Raw genomic sequence first — 15966 nt, forward strand, 5'->3', positions numbered from 1 at the left:
TTCGTGGCAGATCGTGTCATTTTCAGAAGCTGAAGTTATACTGGGCACAGCACTCTGCTACCCCTGTGTATGCTCCATGTTTGCAATTTCTACAATGGGAGATAGGGTAGTACTGGTGCTTTTGTTTGATTTTTTTTTATAATGAGTGCTCTTGGCCGCAGATTTGCGGGGCGGTAGACCACTGCGTAGAGAGTAAACCATTTGGTACTAGAGACATATGTATCCTTGCAACCCCGCCCTTGGAATGTCACAGTAACAATATCCAATACGGGGTTACCTGCAATATCAAGGCGATTTGAATTAACATATTAGTGCTATGTGTATTAAGAGTACCGCCCGTCAGCACATAATGTCACAGGGCAGCTGTTAGGAATAAAGCACAACCTCAACGTCCCCACACTCGAGTTTGTAAGATCTAGGCAAAAACAGAGGGACTATACAACTTGTGACAGTCACTGCCACAGACTAGATCTATATAAGTTAGAGGTTATCAGTAACTTACTAACCTCTGATTCACCGCTTATCACCATTTATAGAAATGTTTTGGTCAATTATCGCCATACTTAGAATGCATTCGTTTTTAAATACAAGAGATAATAGCCCGCAATGAGGTCAAACTTCAAAACAGCCAGACGCCCATCAAAACGCGACAGATATCCCACGGACAGTTGTGTGAGCTCAAATGCGCATAGGAGGATCAGCCCCCAAGGGTTCTAGGGTCTACTGCCCGCAATCACCCAAAAACAATGGTGTATCACTATTACATGTCTGTGTTAAACACGTTCACAAGGGACCAATCCAGTCGAGAGCTTTTTAAGCCAAGAAAGTTTCCATTTCAATTTGAAGATAACCCTGCACCCCGCGCTGCGCACCATGAACAGTACTTAAAGTACTCAAGGGTGGGCGCGCGCGCGCGGGCGCGCTGCGTTCAGGGTATTTGAGCAACCCAGGAAGGTGTCACCACACAGGGGGCTGAGCCACCGTTTTTTTTTTTAAAAAAACATGTTTTTATTAACCGTTTCAACAGTTGCATTGGTGCACAGTGAACACAATATACAGTCACATACATAGCAATATCTTTGTTAAATGATTAACAGTTGTCTTTCAAATATTCGTTTGTGTCTGAAAGAATATCGCAGAGGTACGCCCTGAATGGGCCCCAGATGTCTTTTGGTCTGCTCATGCTCGGTTGGGTCAGTACATATTGCTCCTTGCATTCATTTATGTAAGTTAACTCCCGTAGGAAGGCCTCCATTGTGGGGGCAGTCGGGCTTTTCCATGCCTTCAATATGCATCGCTTAGCTATGACACATGACACATTAAATAGCCTTCTGAGTTTTTCGGAACATTTACCAATTTCACCGAACAAGTATTTTTGTGGGGTCAAGTGCGGGGGGGGATCTGTGTGATTTCATTTAGCATATTCGCAACCCCTTCCCAAAACCGCGCCACGGCTGGACACTCCCAGTACATATGGTAGGATCCCGCTGCCAAGCACCCACACTTGGGACACTTGCCTGGGTCGTCGGGCGTGAATGTAGCTATCCTAGCAGGGGTATAGTGCAGCCTGTTTAGAATTTTAAACTGTATTTGCCGAAGCCCGGCATTAAGGGAGACTCTTTTCGTGAGCGCACAGTATCTTGCCCACTTTTCTTCAGGTATTGGCATTTTCATGTCGGCTTCCCATTTCTCCCTCACCTGGTTTACCACAACGGAGTGCATCTGTATTGCCCTGTAGAGTCTGGAAATTCCCAGCCCGCCCTGTGTAGTGGCCAGCCGCAAGCACGGGTGAGCAGGGGGTTCGTCTGGGAATGACGCCCAACGCCTTTGATATGCAGATCTTATACGGTAATACTGCAATGTCTTGAGCTGCCCACCTCCCACGCCTCTAGTGAACTCTGCAAGGGTCGCAAACTTCCCCTCAATGTACATGTCACCTATTTTCATCTCCATGCCCGGGTCCCAAGTTTCCTGTATGTCGGTATCAAACGTGGGGTGGAGGCCAGGTTATTTCCACAGGGGTGCATCGGGGTTAAACGGGGTCTCTATTTTCAGTCTTTTGTGTATTGCTCCCCAGGCTTTCACCGTACAACGCACAGGGTCGAATTCGCAAGAGTCTTTGTGCCCAGTGTTAAAAATCACTGACCTAATGTTCGTGGGCCCGGTGGTGCATTCTTCTATTTGCGTATGAGGGGAGTTGTCACATTCATCGTACCAGTACTTTGCAAATTGTGCTTGTGACACAGTGTAATAGAGCTCAAAGTCTGGTGCAGCTATTCCCCCCCCTTCTCATACGGCTCTGTCATCTTCTCCCAGCTGATTCTGTCCGTCTTCCCGTTCCACAGAAAAGACACCGCCATAGAGCGAAGTTTAGAGAAGAACTCCCTCCCCGGCCATATAGGGATATTTACAAATAGGTATAATAGTTTCGTAAGTACAATCATTTTAAGAATGGCAATTCTACCGTGTAGTGAAATTGGGAGACGTCTCCAGACCTGCAATTTGATTTTAAGCGTATGCAGCGCCTGGTCATAGTTATCAATATATAATGTTTGTTTATTTCAAGAGACCAGCACCCCAAGGTACCTGATGTGTTGTTCAGCTCATTTAAGGCCACGCATGTGAGCTGGGCATTTTGTGGAGGGGGTGAGCGGGAACACTTCTGATTTGGAGCTATTGACCGTGTATCCCGAGTATTCTGCAAACTCGTTGATGTCTGTCATGATGGGGACAATGTTTTTTTCGGGTTCTCGAACATAGAGTAGTGCATCATCCGCATATAGTGATATTATTTGGGTAGCTCCCTTCAGTGATATGCCCTTTTCGCCATGTCTCGACCGTATCGCCGCTGCCATGGGTTCAATTGTCAAAGCAAAAAGGATAGGGGAGAAGGGGCACCCCTGCCTGGTACCTCTGCCCAGTTCAAACCCTTGAGACATAGTTCTATTCGTGTATACTTTCGCACATGGAGCAGTATAAAGCAATTTGACATATTGAATGAAATATGGGCCAACCCCAAATACCTCCAATACCAAGAACAAATACTCCCAGGAAACCGAATCAAACGCTTTCTTGGCGTCGAGGGAGATTGCCACTGCTTGTTTGTTCGGATTGATCTGTGACATTATGCTGACTAGTCTACGCAAATTTAGGGCGGTGGACCTTTGGGGAATGAATCCACTTTGATCTGTGTGTACTAGCAATGGCGTGATGGGTAGCATACGGTTTGCCAGCACCTTCGCAAAGATTTTTGCATCCACATTTATCAGGGACAGGGGTCTGTAGGATGACATATCTTGCGGTGGACGCCGAGGTTTGGGCTACACCGTGATTATGGCCTCGCGCATCGTTTGCGGCAGTGTTCGTTTACCCAGGGCCTCCCCCCACACCTCCAGCAAAACAGGGATCAGTTCTTCCCGGAATTCCTTGTAGAATTCCACTCCCAGGCCGTCCGAGCCCGGCGCCTTACCAGACGCGAGCCCTTTGATCGCCTCAGTGAGCTCCTCTGCTGTGAGTGGTTGCTCCAATATTAGCCTATTTTCTTCCGTGAGTTTGGGGAGCTCCAAGGTGGCCAAATAAGCTTTGATCTCGTCAGGGGATTTCCTATCTTTATTCGCATATAATGTTTTGTAAAACTCTACAAATTCATCATTTATTCCCTGTTTGCTTGTTACCGTCACATTTGCTGCTGTGTGTATCGATGCAATCGGGGCCACATGATATTCCTGCTTAACCAGGTTGGCCAGCAATTTCCCTGCCTTGTTCCCCTCCCCGTACCTCCGAGCTCTTGAGGGGGCTGCTATATAATGTACTTCCCTTACCGCCAGTTTGTCAAATTCCCTGAGAGATTTGTGTAATTCAGCAAGGGTGTCTCCTCCATGTGTCCGACCATATGTCTCCTCCAGTACGTTCAGATCCCTCTCCACCCTTTCCATGTCTCGACGTACCTCCCTCAGGAGGCCCGTTGTTTTGGACATTAGGACCCCTCTTACCCACACATTAAAAGTTTCCCAGACTGTCGAAACATGATCAACAGAGACCCTATGTTAATGTTTAATATACCAATGGGCATTCTCCACCTTCTAGCCTGCCTGGGGACGTGCCCGAGGGTAATTTCCATGGTCACGGGAGAGTGATTAGATAATGTACGGGGGAGGATTTCGCAACTCTGTAGGGCATGTGTCATGTTTGAGGGGACAAACCAATAGTCTATGCGTGATTCACTGTCATGTACGGAGGAATAGAACGTGTAGCGCTTGCTTGTTGGGTGGAGCACTCTCCAAGCATCTAGCAGGAACAGCTGCTGTATTATCTGTTTCAAAGCGAGTGCCGTCCTAGACGGTGGCCTAGGCGTCTTGGCGGACCTGTCCAAGGTCTGGTCCAGTACAACATTAAAGTCCCCCCCCCCACCCCATAGTGTGGTTGTCGCTTCATGTTTAACAAGGATTTCAAATAAGTATAAGTAAAAGTCTGGATCTTCAAGTTTGGGACCATAAGTATTTACCAGGGTTGTCTGTTCTCCAGCAATTTCCCCCCAGACAATCACATATCTGCCCGTCGAGTCCACCAGGTGGCCTTTCTCGATGAACCCTAACGATTTGTGAATTAAAATGCTTACCCCCCTGGACTGTGAGGAGTAATTTGTGTAATAGCGCTGCTTGCCCCATTTTACCAGCATTTGATCATTGATGGAGCCCTGCGCATGTGTTTCCTGTAGCATTAAGATTTGGGGCCCGTGCCTGCTAACCTAATTGCCCACTTTTCTGGCTTTCATTGGATTGTTGACCAGCTCATAGGATCTGCGCTGTGCTTGTATATTTGCAGAAAAGTCCGGGTAAAATGTGTATCCTGTTGTCTTCATATTGTAGTGTCCCTTTTTCTCTTGCTAGTCGAAGGATCGTGTCTCTGTCCCTATAATTCAGGAGACGTGCAATGATGGTTCGAGGTGGAGCGCCCTGTTTGGGGGTTGGTGCCAGGATACGATGGGCCCTTTCGACGAGAAAGTGGCTTGACAGGGAGTCTTCCCCCAATACGGATTTCAATAAATCTTCCACACTCCTTTCCATGCAGCCCTTGCCAAACGACTCCGCCATACCAACAATCCGGATGTTATTCCTGCGGGACCCGGATTCAAGTTCTTCACATTTATTTTGCGTCTTACGGAGCTCCGTCTGGAGTAGGGCTATATCACGACCGTGTTGTGTAAGCGCGTCCTCGTTCACACCTATCCTGTTCTCTGCCTCCGAGATGCGTGCACTTTCCTTTTCCACTCGCGCTTTCAAGGAGCCAATCGTCGCCACTATGTCGTCTAGCTTCACGTTGACGGCCATGAACCCATTTTGCACAATTGTTGCCAAGCGGTCCAGGGGGTCTACGTTTGAGCCTTTGGAAGTTTGTGTTGCACACCCTGGCGTCTCCTGTTGTTGGGAGCTTGTGTAGGAATCCATTGGGCCGGTCTTTCTTACCCCTGCAGCTTTCCTCACAGTGCGGCCCATTAGGCGACGCCGCGAATTCCAGGATGGACTGTGCTTTCCCACGTGTGTGTGTTGCTGGCTGTCGACGACTGCCCGCAGCGGTTTTGCTGTACGTTGTTAGCACATTACAGTGACAGACATTGTTTGTTCCCGGGAGGTCTTAAGAGTAGGATTTCCACTTCGGAAGTGCTTCTATATTAGGGTCTATAGTAGGGTCTCGCCCCCAAATCTGCACCGCTCGCCCCCACTTCCGTAGCAGTGTACAGTGTCGACCCTCGGTGTCTCAGTCCTAGCTGGGCTCAGCCGCGGAGGGGACCAAGATCCAATGGGGCAAGCGTTGTCTTCTCGACGCGGCTCCGTCTGGCTTCTCCTGCCACCCAAGGTCCGGTGTGGGGGGTCTGCGCTCCTTCTTCCGCGCAGGCTAAAGGAGAGGAAGCAGAATGTCGCCGCCCACGGGCAGTACTTGTGTTTCGGCGGGCTGCACCTCCCCCACCAGGCCGATCTGTCATTACGAGCCTCGGGCTTGGGTGAGAATCGCCTGGAGCCCGCAGGCGGCCGCGTCACGGCACGCCAGGCGCTGTAGATGTAGGCGATGATATCTCTGCCGTCCCGGGGTCTTCGCACACCGCCTTCACAGGGTGTCTGCCGAGGTCCTTCCCCCGCACTATTCTGTAGCAGCACGATGGCCAGCGCAAGCCTGGAAGGATTTAGAAGTTAAAGGATTTCGATCGAGCCGGAGCTCTTCACCTAGGCGGCCATCTTAGCTATGCGCAACAGCGCCCCCCCGAGCCACCGTTTTTTAAACACCTCTTCAAAGAAAGAAAAAATACATGTTTAGTTGCACTGTTTACCAGTGAACCAATGTGTGCAGTCAAGGTAAGCACAACGTGTTCAGTCTGGATAGCACAACGTAAGTACAACGTGTGTGGGCAGTCACCTTCTTTTGCAAGTCCAGGCAAGTTGGTGCAGCAGTCTAAGACGTCCTGACCGCTTCAGGCACACGGAGGAAGGCTGGAGTCCACAGCGTTTTGAAAGGGCTGCAGCAGCACTCGGTTCCATTAGCACACAGCGACAGTAAACGGTACTTAAGGGTGCTGGTCCCCTTCTGCTCTGAGGGGTTGCGCCATGTTCTATAAGGCCTCTGGGGGCTGGGCTGTGCTCAATGGGGGCTTGGGTTGCCCCGCCAGTCTCAGCCCACTTCTTCGCTGCTTGCTCTGGTGCTTTCGGCTCCGTCGGGGCGCACTAGCTACTGCAGCAGCTTTCTCAGGTGTACGCTGCACTGTGTGCAGCATTGCTGCACTCTTACCAGTCCTCCCTTGGCCAGGGGGGTTATTTAGTGCCGATTAGCTTTTCTTCAGACTACGGTCCGATTCGCTGGGTTGCGGCGCCCTGGGGACAGCGTCGGGGTGTTCACTGTCGTTCGGGCTCGGCGCCACTGCGTGCCATTTTGCGAGTTCCTTCCACAAATTCTTCCCCAGTCGTTATTTTCCGACAGCAAGCTCCGTTTTGGAGAGGGATTGAAGCTTCAGCAGGCGGTCGGTCTGATGCGCCCTCGGTAGGTGTTTTTACATCGGAATATCACTGTGTTCACAGTTAAAAGGATCAATTTAGCAGATCTAGCAGGAGAGCTCAGAGAGGCACGTCTTCTCTACATGCCCGTAGGCTTTGCCCCCCCCCCAAATCCTGGCAAAGCATAACCCAATTACAGCTTTAGAAGAGCAGCAGCAGCTATTCAAGGTCAGGTTTAACTATTTATACAATAGGATTAGACAGTTTAACCAAGGTTACTTTTCAGAAGTGTAGGATTCAATTCTTAAATTAAGAACTCTAGCAGACGTTTAAGAAAGCCAATCAGCAGTTCAAGGTCCCATATGCTTTTCAGAGGGGGCAGTATGCAACTCTTAGGATAGCTAGGAACACAGACAGTTTTAGAAATGCACTAAAGCAGATCAGGGGGAAGCAAACCCAATGGACCACTTTAAGAATGACAATGCTATTCAATGTAGGAAAACCCTTATTGGTAAGCTTTTAACCTGATTCACTTTAGAAATGATGAAACAGTACCATCACTGTTACTTTTAGAATTGAACACAGTTCAAAGTAATTAAAACAACTGCTATAATTTTTAAAAGCGCAACAAGCAACTTAAAGGTATTAATTTAAGGACACTTTGTAACCTGTTCTGTTAAGGAATCAACATTACACACCAAACCATTTAGAAATAAGTACTCTCATCACTTCTTAAATTTTCAAGACAGAATCCTTATTCTTTAAAGCCCTTCCCTATTCTAGAGCATGAGTTATCTCGGAAGCAGAAGACGGACCCTAGTGGTCTAAGAGCAAGCTGTAAGCTGGTCTGGATCGGGTTCAGATGCAAAAAAGGCAGAGTTCCAGAGGATTTCTCTTCAAACAAAAAGGTATCTGCCTCAGAGTTGGTGAATAGTGTTCAGGGACTTCAAAGAAGGCTCCCTATAGATGTTCCGTCGTTGGACCTGGGCGAACAGTATGGGCAAACTCCCAAACACCTGAATCTCCCACTCAGCCACACAGGATCGACAAAACACTTGAGGTAAGTAATTACCCAAGCCAACTCAGTACCTCAGCTTAGAAGGAGTTGCCTTCCTGAGGAAGCAGCACAGGACCCAATCCCTGGATTTTTGGTCTGGTGACTGAAGAAATGGACACTGAATGGGAACTTGCAGCAGCAGTCGCCAGGAGAGGATTCCAACAAAGGAATTCTTCAAGGCATCTAACGTATCTGCAGATTTGGTGCCCTTATATAAATCGATACACACACAAAAGGTCTGGGGTTGATGCAGGTGAAGATTATTAACCTTATTGAAAATCTTACCCCTCACACAACCTGTGCTTTCTTAAAGCAGGCCATCCATCCCGGACTGCTGCAACATGTATTCTTGTTTTCAAAGCTATGGAATGTTTGACAACCGAATGAAATTCATGGTGACATGACCAGGTACCCAAATGACGATTTACTAACTACACTTGTACTACAGTCATTTAAACCATCCTGTGGTGATGTCCGCATACTGTTCTTTGGATCCAGACATGGCAGTTGCCTGAAAATGTTCTGGAAAACCTACTATATTACAGAGGTAACACTGCAACGCGTATATTTTTGGTTTGTCAAGTAAAATTACTAACTGTACGCTTCTCTTTGTGACTAGACGTGGTCTAGTGCTAACCTTCCAACCTAGAGACAGTTGACAAAGAAACAATTTTATTCTGGGTGAATCGCTTTATTTCCTTGTTCCTCAAATTGGGAATACCTTAAAAATAATCAACTGACTGTGGCCCTTTTTAGTACTCTAAATGCCCCTCGCCCCCATCATATCGCAAAATACTCCTCTAGGTAAAGCACCCTTTGGTACAGAATGTATATTTTTGCAAGAAACATTCTAGTAAATCACTCCATTGTACCTTAAAGCTCTGCTAGAACATACCGCAGTAAAACATAATTCCACTAATACATTTTTCTTTCAGTTCTTACTGTGTTTCCACACTTATCCTGAAGCTCCCATGTTCCTCATGTGTGTGAGGATGCCCGGGCATACCATTGTACGAGCTACACACTGAGCTCTAGCACTAACCGCCATTATCTAAAATATATTTTTTTATTTCATAGAAAGTCTCTCAATGCTCATGGTTTCCTGTAAGAGATGACTCAACAATTCTCTTTGGGTATTTAGCTAACACTTCTTTTGTGTGTGTGTACAGTTTATGCACAATGTCTTAACATTTCGACCACTTAATTTAAATATAAACGGGTGAATGGTTTGATAATGTTTGTGTATTGTTTGCTTTTGTCTTGTGTATTCCTCCATTCATTTAATGTATAACAATTTTACTATATAGGAATGATTGTCTTTTCCACTGTGAAAGTGTGGCAAATGAAGGCTGTCCTTCTCTCCATTCTTTAGTGATGCTTTAACATTTCCTTTGGTTTCTCTGCTCTTCTAGGAAGCTGGTGGGTGATTAAAAACTTTGGTGAAATCTCAGGATCTGTGGCTATAGAGATGGACCAGGGGGCATACATCCATGCGTTGGACACGGGCCTCTTTACACTCGGGGCACCACATAAAGGTTTGTTTCAGGAAAAGGCAGCTCCGTTTTTGCCTACCTTCATATGTTTGAGACCGCAACAATACTACTTTGCTGCGAGTGGCTGCAATTTAAAGAATGGTTGCATTTCATAGAGATGGATTTGTATATACTCTTGAGGTGAACATTTGTTATTGGTGCAGGTATGCAGTCTCTGCCAGTAGATAAACCTTTTTCACCAGACCACCGGTGCAAGCGTCTTAATGGCACCGAAATGTTATGTTGGTGATGATCAAGTTGCATCTTGGAAAATCATTGAATACAGAGTGCTGTGTCCTGGTTGACTGGGCAGTCATTTTGTATGAGGCTGTGGAGCTTTTAGCTCCCTCTTCCAACTATATTTCTTTAGTGTTCGTCTTGCACGTTACCTCAAGGCAGTCGTGTTTCTAAATGAATTCATCATTAATAATGACCAATGTCGACCTTGATTTGGGGGGAGAGAAATTGTGCTACCCTCACAATGTATACATTTTCAGTGGTTTAATGAGACATAATGGCACTTATCGTTTAAAGCAAGGTTAAGAAGTTAAATTCTACATTACTTAAGTTGCATTCATTCAGTTCTTTCTTGATATAGTTATGTATCAGTGCATCCAGAGCCTGTGTTACCTTCTTCGCGGGTGGAGCAGGAGCTCCCCCCAACCACTGCAGGAGCAGTGCCTCCTAGCACACGGCATTCGCTGAGGTAAAGCTTCACTGCCTCCTGTCCCCCACCGAAATCGAGCATTATTTCTGCGCTTCGCTCGATATATTTGCCCATCGGGCAATACTGCTGCGCATTCGGAAACATACACTCCTCGGCTGAGGAATCCACATTTTTCTGCAATCCGGCCATTTAAGGCCACGAGATCGACACCTTCGTAAGATGGCTGCCCGCATCCTGCACTGCTCGCCCAGCAGTAGCCCCAGCCTGCACCACACCTGATTGGATGGTCATCTGCATTTACAGACCGATCCAACACCGGCAGGCGAAGCCGGCCCACCTCCAGCAAGGCCCCCGAGATCAAGGCTCTCTGCCTGTCCAGAGCCTGTCGTGAGCCTAAGGAGCCGGGACCAGAAACGCTGCCCAACTCTAGTCACATTGGTGAGATCCCCTGGGTAAGTGCCTACTGCACCCTGCCACTCACGCTTCACCATTGACTAATGCGCGCAACTTTCCTAAGACTATCCGAATCCCACGTGGTCACCACCCGCTACAGATGCTAGCCACCATATTACCCCCCCCCCCCCCCCCCCCCCCCCAACCCTGAAAGCTGCTCAGGCAACAATTGCAGCAGCACTAACTCGTAATCACCCCTCTGCTGATTGATGTCCTATCCACCTGCACCTCGCACAACCCCACCGGTAACGCCGATCAGCCAACAGCCCACGTCTATTGATCGCAACACTATCTGATTATTTTACATCACACCCCCATTCCTGCCACTTCTAACAAAGTCAAGATGTGTGTTACTCTGCATGTGTACCTCAACCAATGTGATAAATGTGGATGCTGCCCTGTCTTGTGAATCTCAGCGCACTGCGGTCACATCCAGATACTACCAGGTGCACCTCAGCCTAACTGTATCACCTCTGCCCGGTACATCCCGGACCACTGTGCTTAACGCCCCTTGAAGTCCTCAAATATTGATGCCCTCCAATGTATACACTTTAGTCGGTGATAGAATCTGTCACACCCAGATGCCCTTTGAAATATGCATCTATGTCAGTCACTGACAGGAATTTCAAACCTAGCTGCCCACTAATGTATGCATTTTGGTCGCTATTAGGAATTGTCAAATCTAGTTGCCCACTCATGTATGCATTTTAGTAATCTAGTTGCCCACTAATGTATGCATTTTAGTCGCTATTAGGATTTGTCAAATCTAGTTGCCCACTCAGGTATGCATTTTAGTCTCTATTAGGAATTGTCAAATCTAGTTGCCCACTCATGTATGCATTTTAGTAATCTAGTTGCCCACTAATGTATACATTTTAGTCGCTATTAGGAATTGTCAAATCTATTTTCCCACTCAGGCATGCATTTTAGTCGCTATTAGGAACTGTCAAATCTAGCTGCCCACTCATGTATACATTTTAGTCGCTATTAGGAATTGTCAAATCTATTTGCCCACTCAGGCATGCATTTTAGTCGCTATTAGGAACTGTCAAATCTAGATGCCCACTCATGTATGCATTTTAGTCGCTATTAGGAACTGTCAAATCTAGCTGCCCACTCATGTATGCATTTTAGTCGCTAATCGGAATTGTCAAATCTAGCTGCCCACTCAGGTATGCATTTTAGTAACCTAGCTGCCCACTAATGTATGCACTTTGGTCGTTGTTAGGAATTGTCAAATCTAGTTGCCCACAAATGTATGCTTTAACCTCGAATCTAGCTGTGTTTTAATCTAGCCACTATAGTGCCCAGGCTGCACCTTAACCAATTCTACCCGACCTACTAGCCATCAACCTCATAGGCTGGCCCGCTCCCCACCAGCGCCACCAGCCTCTGCTATCTCCAGACCATGATCCTCTGGCTGGCCCCAATCATGCTCCCCTTCTGCATAATACTGGACAATGTACCCTGTAGCAACAATAGCTACATAGCCCACCAGGATGGCCTGGCGAAACTAGGGTGTCCCAGACACCACCCCATCCCTTGCCCCACTCCATTCCTTCCCTCGACATCCCCTTTCCCTTCCACTCGCCACCAACCTCCACTCACATCCACTATCAACCAAGGCCTACCTACCAACAGCCACCCCATGCACATCGCTAAGTCTACCCAAGATAAACCGACCACTAAACCTCCTGCCCGCTCTAGGCCTGCTCTTACTCCCAACCTCATAGCCTGCAATGACAGATTAGGCTCCAGGCTCCCCACTACTTCTAGTTCTAACTCCAAACCCAACACCAAAACCAATACTAAGTACAATGCACCAATTAAGCCCACACCTCCCCCACTAAAAGGCACCTTACTCAACGTCAGATCCCTGGCCGCCCACCCCACAGAAATTGCAGACATCATCCTTACCAACGACCTTGACTTTCTAGCCCTAACAGAAACCTGGCTTCATGAGGCGTCCGGACCACATTTATTGCTAGCCATCCCAGACAATTACTCTATCCTGAGAGTGGATAGACCAAAGGCCAAAGGTGGAGGTGTAGCGATCATTTCCAAATCCGCCCTAGACCTCAGACCTACCGTTACAGCCGCACTTACATCCTGCGAGCTACTCACAGCCAAATTACAAACTTCCCCTACAACCACCATCCACCTCATATAGACCCCCAGGCCCCCCTGGGAGCTTTGAAGAAGACATCACATCCCTCATCACCGAAAACTCCAAACTATCAGCACAAATTATGATTCTCGGAGACTTCAATCTCGGCTACCAAGACCCGAATGATGCACATGCTGCATCCCTAGCCAATGTCCTAACCGAGCACGATCTCACCCAACTCATCGTACTCCCCACCCACCAAAAAGGCAGAACCCTCGATTGGGTAGCAACCTACAATTGCAATACAACCTGCAAAGACCCCCAACCACTGACATGGACCGATCACCACATGATCCCTCTTGAGGTCAACACCAATCAGGCACTGCCCAACAAACACCCCCTGGCACCAGCATGTCCCACCAGAAACAAACGCAACATTACGGCTGAAGCCCTACTACCACTGGTCCTACCTACTCAACGCTCTCCCAGCCAACACTGACTTAAACCTGCTGATCGACACCTTCAACGACTCCATGGCTAGAGCAATGGACACCGTTGCCCCCCTGAAAATACGCAAAATCAAACCCAAGGCGCACCTAAACTCGTGGTACACCCCTGAGCTTAAACTACTCAGAAAAGAGAAAGCGAAGGCACATCACACCTGGAAGACTAACCCCACCGCGGAAAACAAATCCAACCTCACCAACCTATCCTCACTTTACAAAAATTAGATAATCCGTACCAAAAAAGATGCATACAACACCAGGATTGCTCAGGCAGGACCCTCCACCAAAGAATTATTTAAAGTTCTGAAGGAACTAGAAAGCCCTATTTTACCTCCAGACACCTGCCTGAAAGACAAATCCTGGTGCACCAACATCCAAAACTCAACAATAAAATCTTAGGACTCTAAACTAAAATCGAGGACAAACGGCAACAACTCTCCAACAACAAAGTCACCAACCCCAGCCCTCCCACACCTAACAATACTAGCTCAGGCTTCTCGTTTACGAAAGTCACCATCCCGGAAGTCCAAAAAATCATCACCTCCCTGAAACCCTCTAATTGCAAAGGAGACAGCTGCCCGGCACAAATCATAAAAGATGCAGCCAGAGAGCTCTCACCTTTCATCACCAAACTTCTCAACCTATCCTTCAGCAACAACTCTATCCCTAACAACCTAAAACAATCATGGGTCCTCCCTCTCCTGAAAAAACAATCCCTCGATCCGGCCATACCCACTAATTACAGGCCCATCACCACAGTCCCTTTCCTACTGAAAATCTTGGACAGAGTAGCCTACATCCAAATTCAGAAATACCTGGAATAGTCAATCTGGCTTCAGACCTCAACACGGAACAGAAACCGCCCTTGTTGGTCTCAAAAGCCAGATTGACGAAATCAAAGACAAAGGCAATGCCGCAATCCTACTCCTATTAGACCTCTCAGCGGCCTTTGATCTGGTCAGCCATGAAATCCTCTGTAATCACCTTGCCACCACAGCCCACTTCTCACCCTCCGCCATCACATGGATACAGTCCTTCCTGGCAAACAGAACCATGCAGGTCTTCTCCACTACAGATGCAGCAGACCCCATCCCCATCGCATGCGGGGTCCCACAAGGTTCCTGTGTATCCCCCACTTTGTACAACATATTTACAAAGCCTCTATTCGACCAACTGGATCGTCTGGGTGTCACCTACACAAACTACGCAGATGACACCCAGATACTCCTCACCATCTTAGGCAATTATCAAGCAGACTCCGCCCGGATCAACAAAATATTCTCCATCATTCAGGCATGGATGGCCTTCCATGGCCTCTGCCTGAACGATGAGAAGACAGAGCTTCTAATTGTTGGCTCCCCCAACACTCTAACTAAACTCGACCCTAGCTATAACAACATCACCATTGACGGCCACACCATCCCCATAGCCAAAAGTGTAAAAACCCTTGGCTTCTATCTAGATGCAAACACACCAATATGACCGCCTCAGCCGCTGCCTACACCGGCAAGCTCATCAGGGCCAGCAGACCATTCCTCTCACCCAACAACTGCCTCACCCTTGCCAGGGCCCTCATACAATCCAAACTGGATTACTGTAACAGCCTATACCTAGGTGCTAATCAATCCGTACTCAACAAGTTGCAGGTATTACAAAATAGCGCCCTGCTCGCAGCCCTCAACATTCCCAGACAAGAGCATATCTCTGCTACCAGGAAAGCCTGCAAATGGCTATCCATACGCCAAAAAATTGATCTAAAAACCATCTGCCTCACATACAAATCCCTCAATCATCTAGCACCACCTTATCTAGCCAACAAATTCACCCTGAAACCTGCTACCAGATCCACCAGAAACCTCCAACACTCTTTCACTGACAGTGCCCAGGTTCCACCTCAAAAGAGCTGGAGGGGTAAGCTTCACAGTACTCACCCCCCAACTCTGAAACACATTACCGCTCAACATCATAACTATCAAATCCTTCCAAATCTTCAGGAAACAGGTCATCAGATGGCTCCTAAACAAAGAATAGCGCCCCTAACACCAGACCCCCACGCGGTTACTGGATTGGGTACTATACTTATACTGAAAATTGTATATTATGCGTACTGTATGTGTTTTGTATATTGACAACTGTATATATATGTATACTCTAACATGTATGCAACACAAAAATACTTCGCAATGCTGTAACCATTTTCTTAAGCGCCCGTCTACCCCTGGGTTTGGAGCGCTATACAAATAAAAGAAATACAAATCATGTAATTCTGATGTGTTACCATGTTTGGTTTAAGTAAATGATACATGCATTAATTTATAATGAAGTTAGATATTGCCATGACCTGTAGAAGAGCTAGTTCCTACTAGCGTTCATGTATGCATTTACATGTCCTGTCCTTAGCACACACTGCATAGCATGGACAGTTCAGATCCATGAGGTAGTTCACAGTGCATTAAACATACACAAGGTTCTCTGTTTAGTACACCATGCATCATAAATGGCATCACAAAGCTGAGCGACTTAAGCATTCCCTGCTCGAGTATAGAACAAGTTCATATCCTAGTAGAGAAGTCGCTGCCTTTTTGTCTTTGGGGGAGGGGGACTTGACTTTGTGTACTGGTAACGCCTACTAAGTTTATAAATGACACAACTTGTAGCAAG

At 47.3% G+C, this 15966-nt stretch overlaps 1 protein-coding gene across 1 annotated transcript in view; it reads left to right on the top strand.

The window, feature by feature from the left end:
- FRG1 (FSHD region gene 1) overlaps positions 1-15966 on the top strand; it is a 315590-nt gene that overhangs the window by 108298 nt on the left and 191326 nt on the right. The window contains exon 3 of the mRNA XM_069631557.1: positions 9453-9575. Within this exon, the coding sequence (XP_069487658.1) occupies positions 9453-9575 (123 nt within the window). The remainder of the gene's footprint in view (positions 1-9452; positions 9576-15966) is intronic.

This window comes from Ambystoma mexicanum, chromosome 6q, assembly GCF_040938575.1.
Source record: "Ambystoma mexicanum isolate Mex_15411 chromosome 6q, UKY_AmexF1_1, whole genome shotgun sequence".
In the NCBI taxonomy this organism is placed as follows: Eukaryota; Metazoa; Chordata; class Amphibia; order Caudata; family Ambystomatidae; genus Ambystoma; species Ambystoma mexicanum.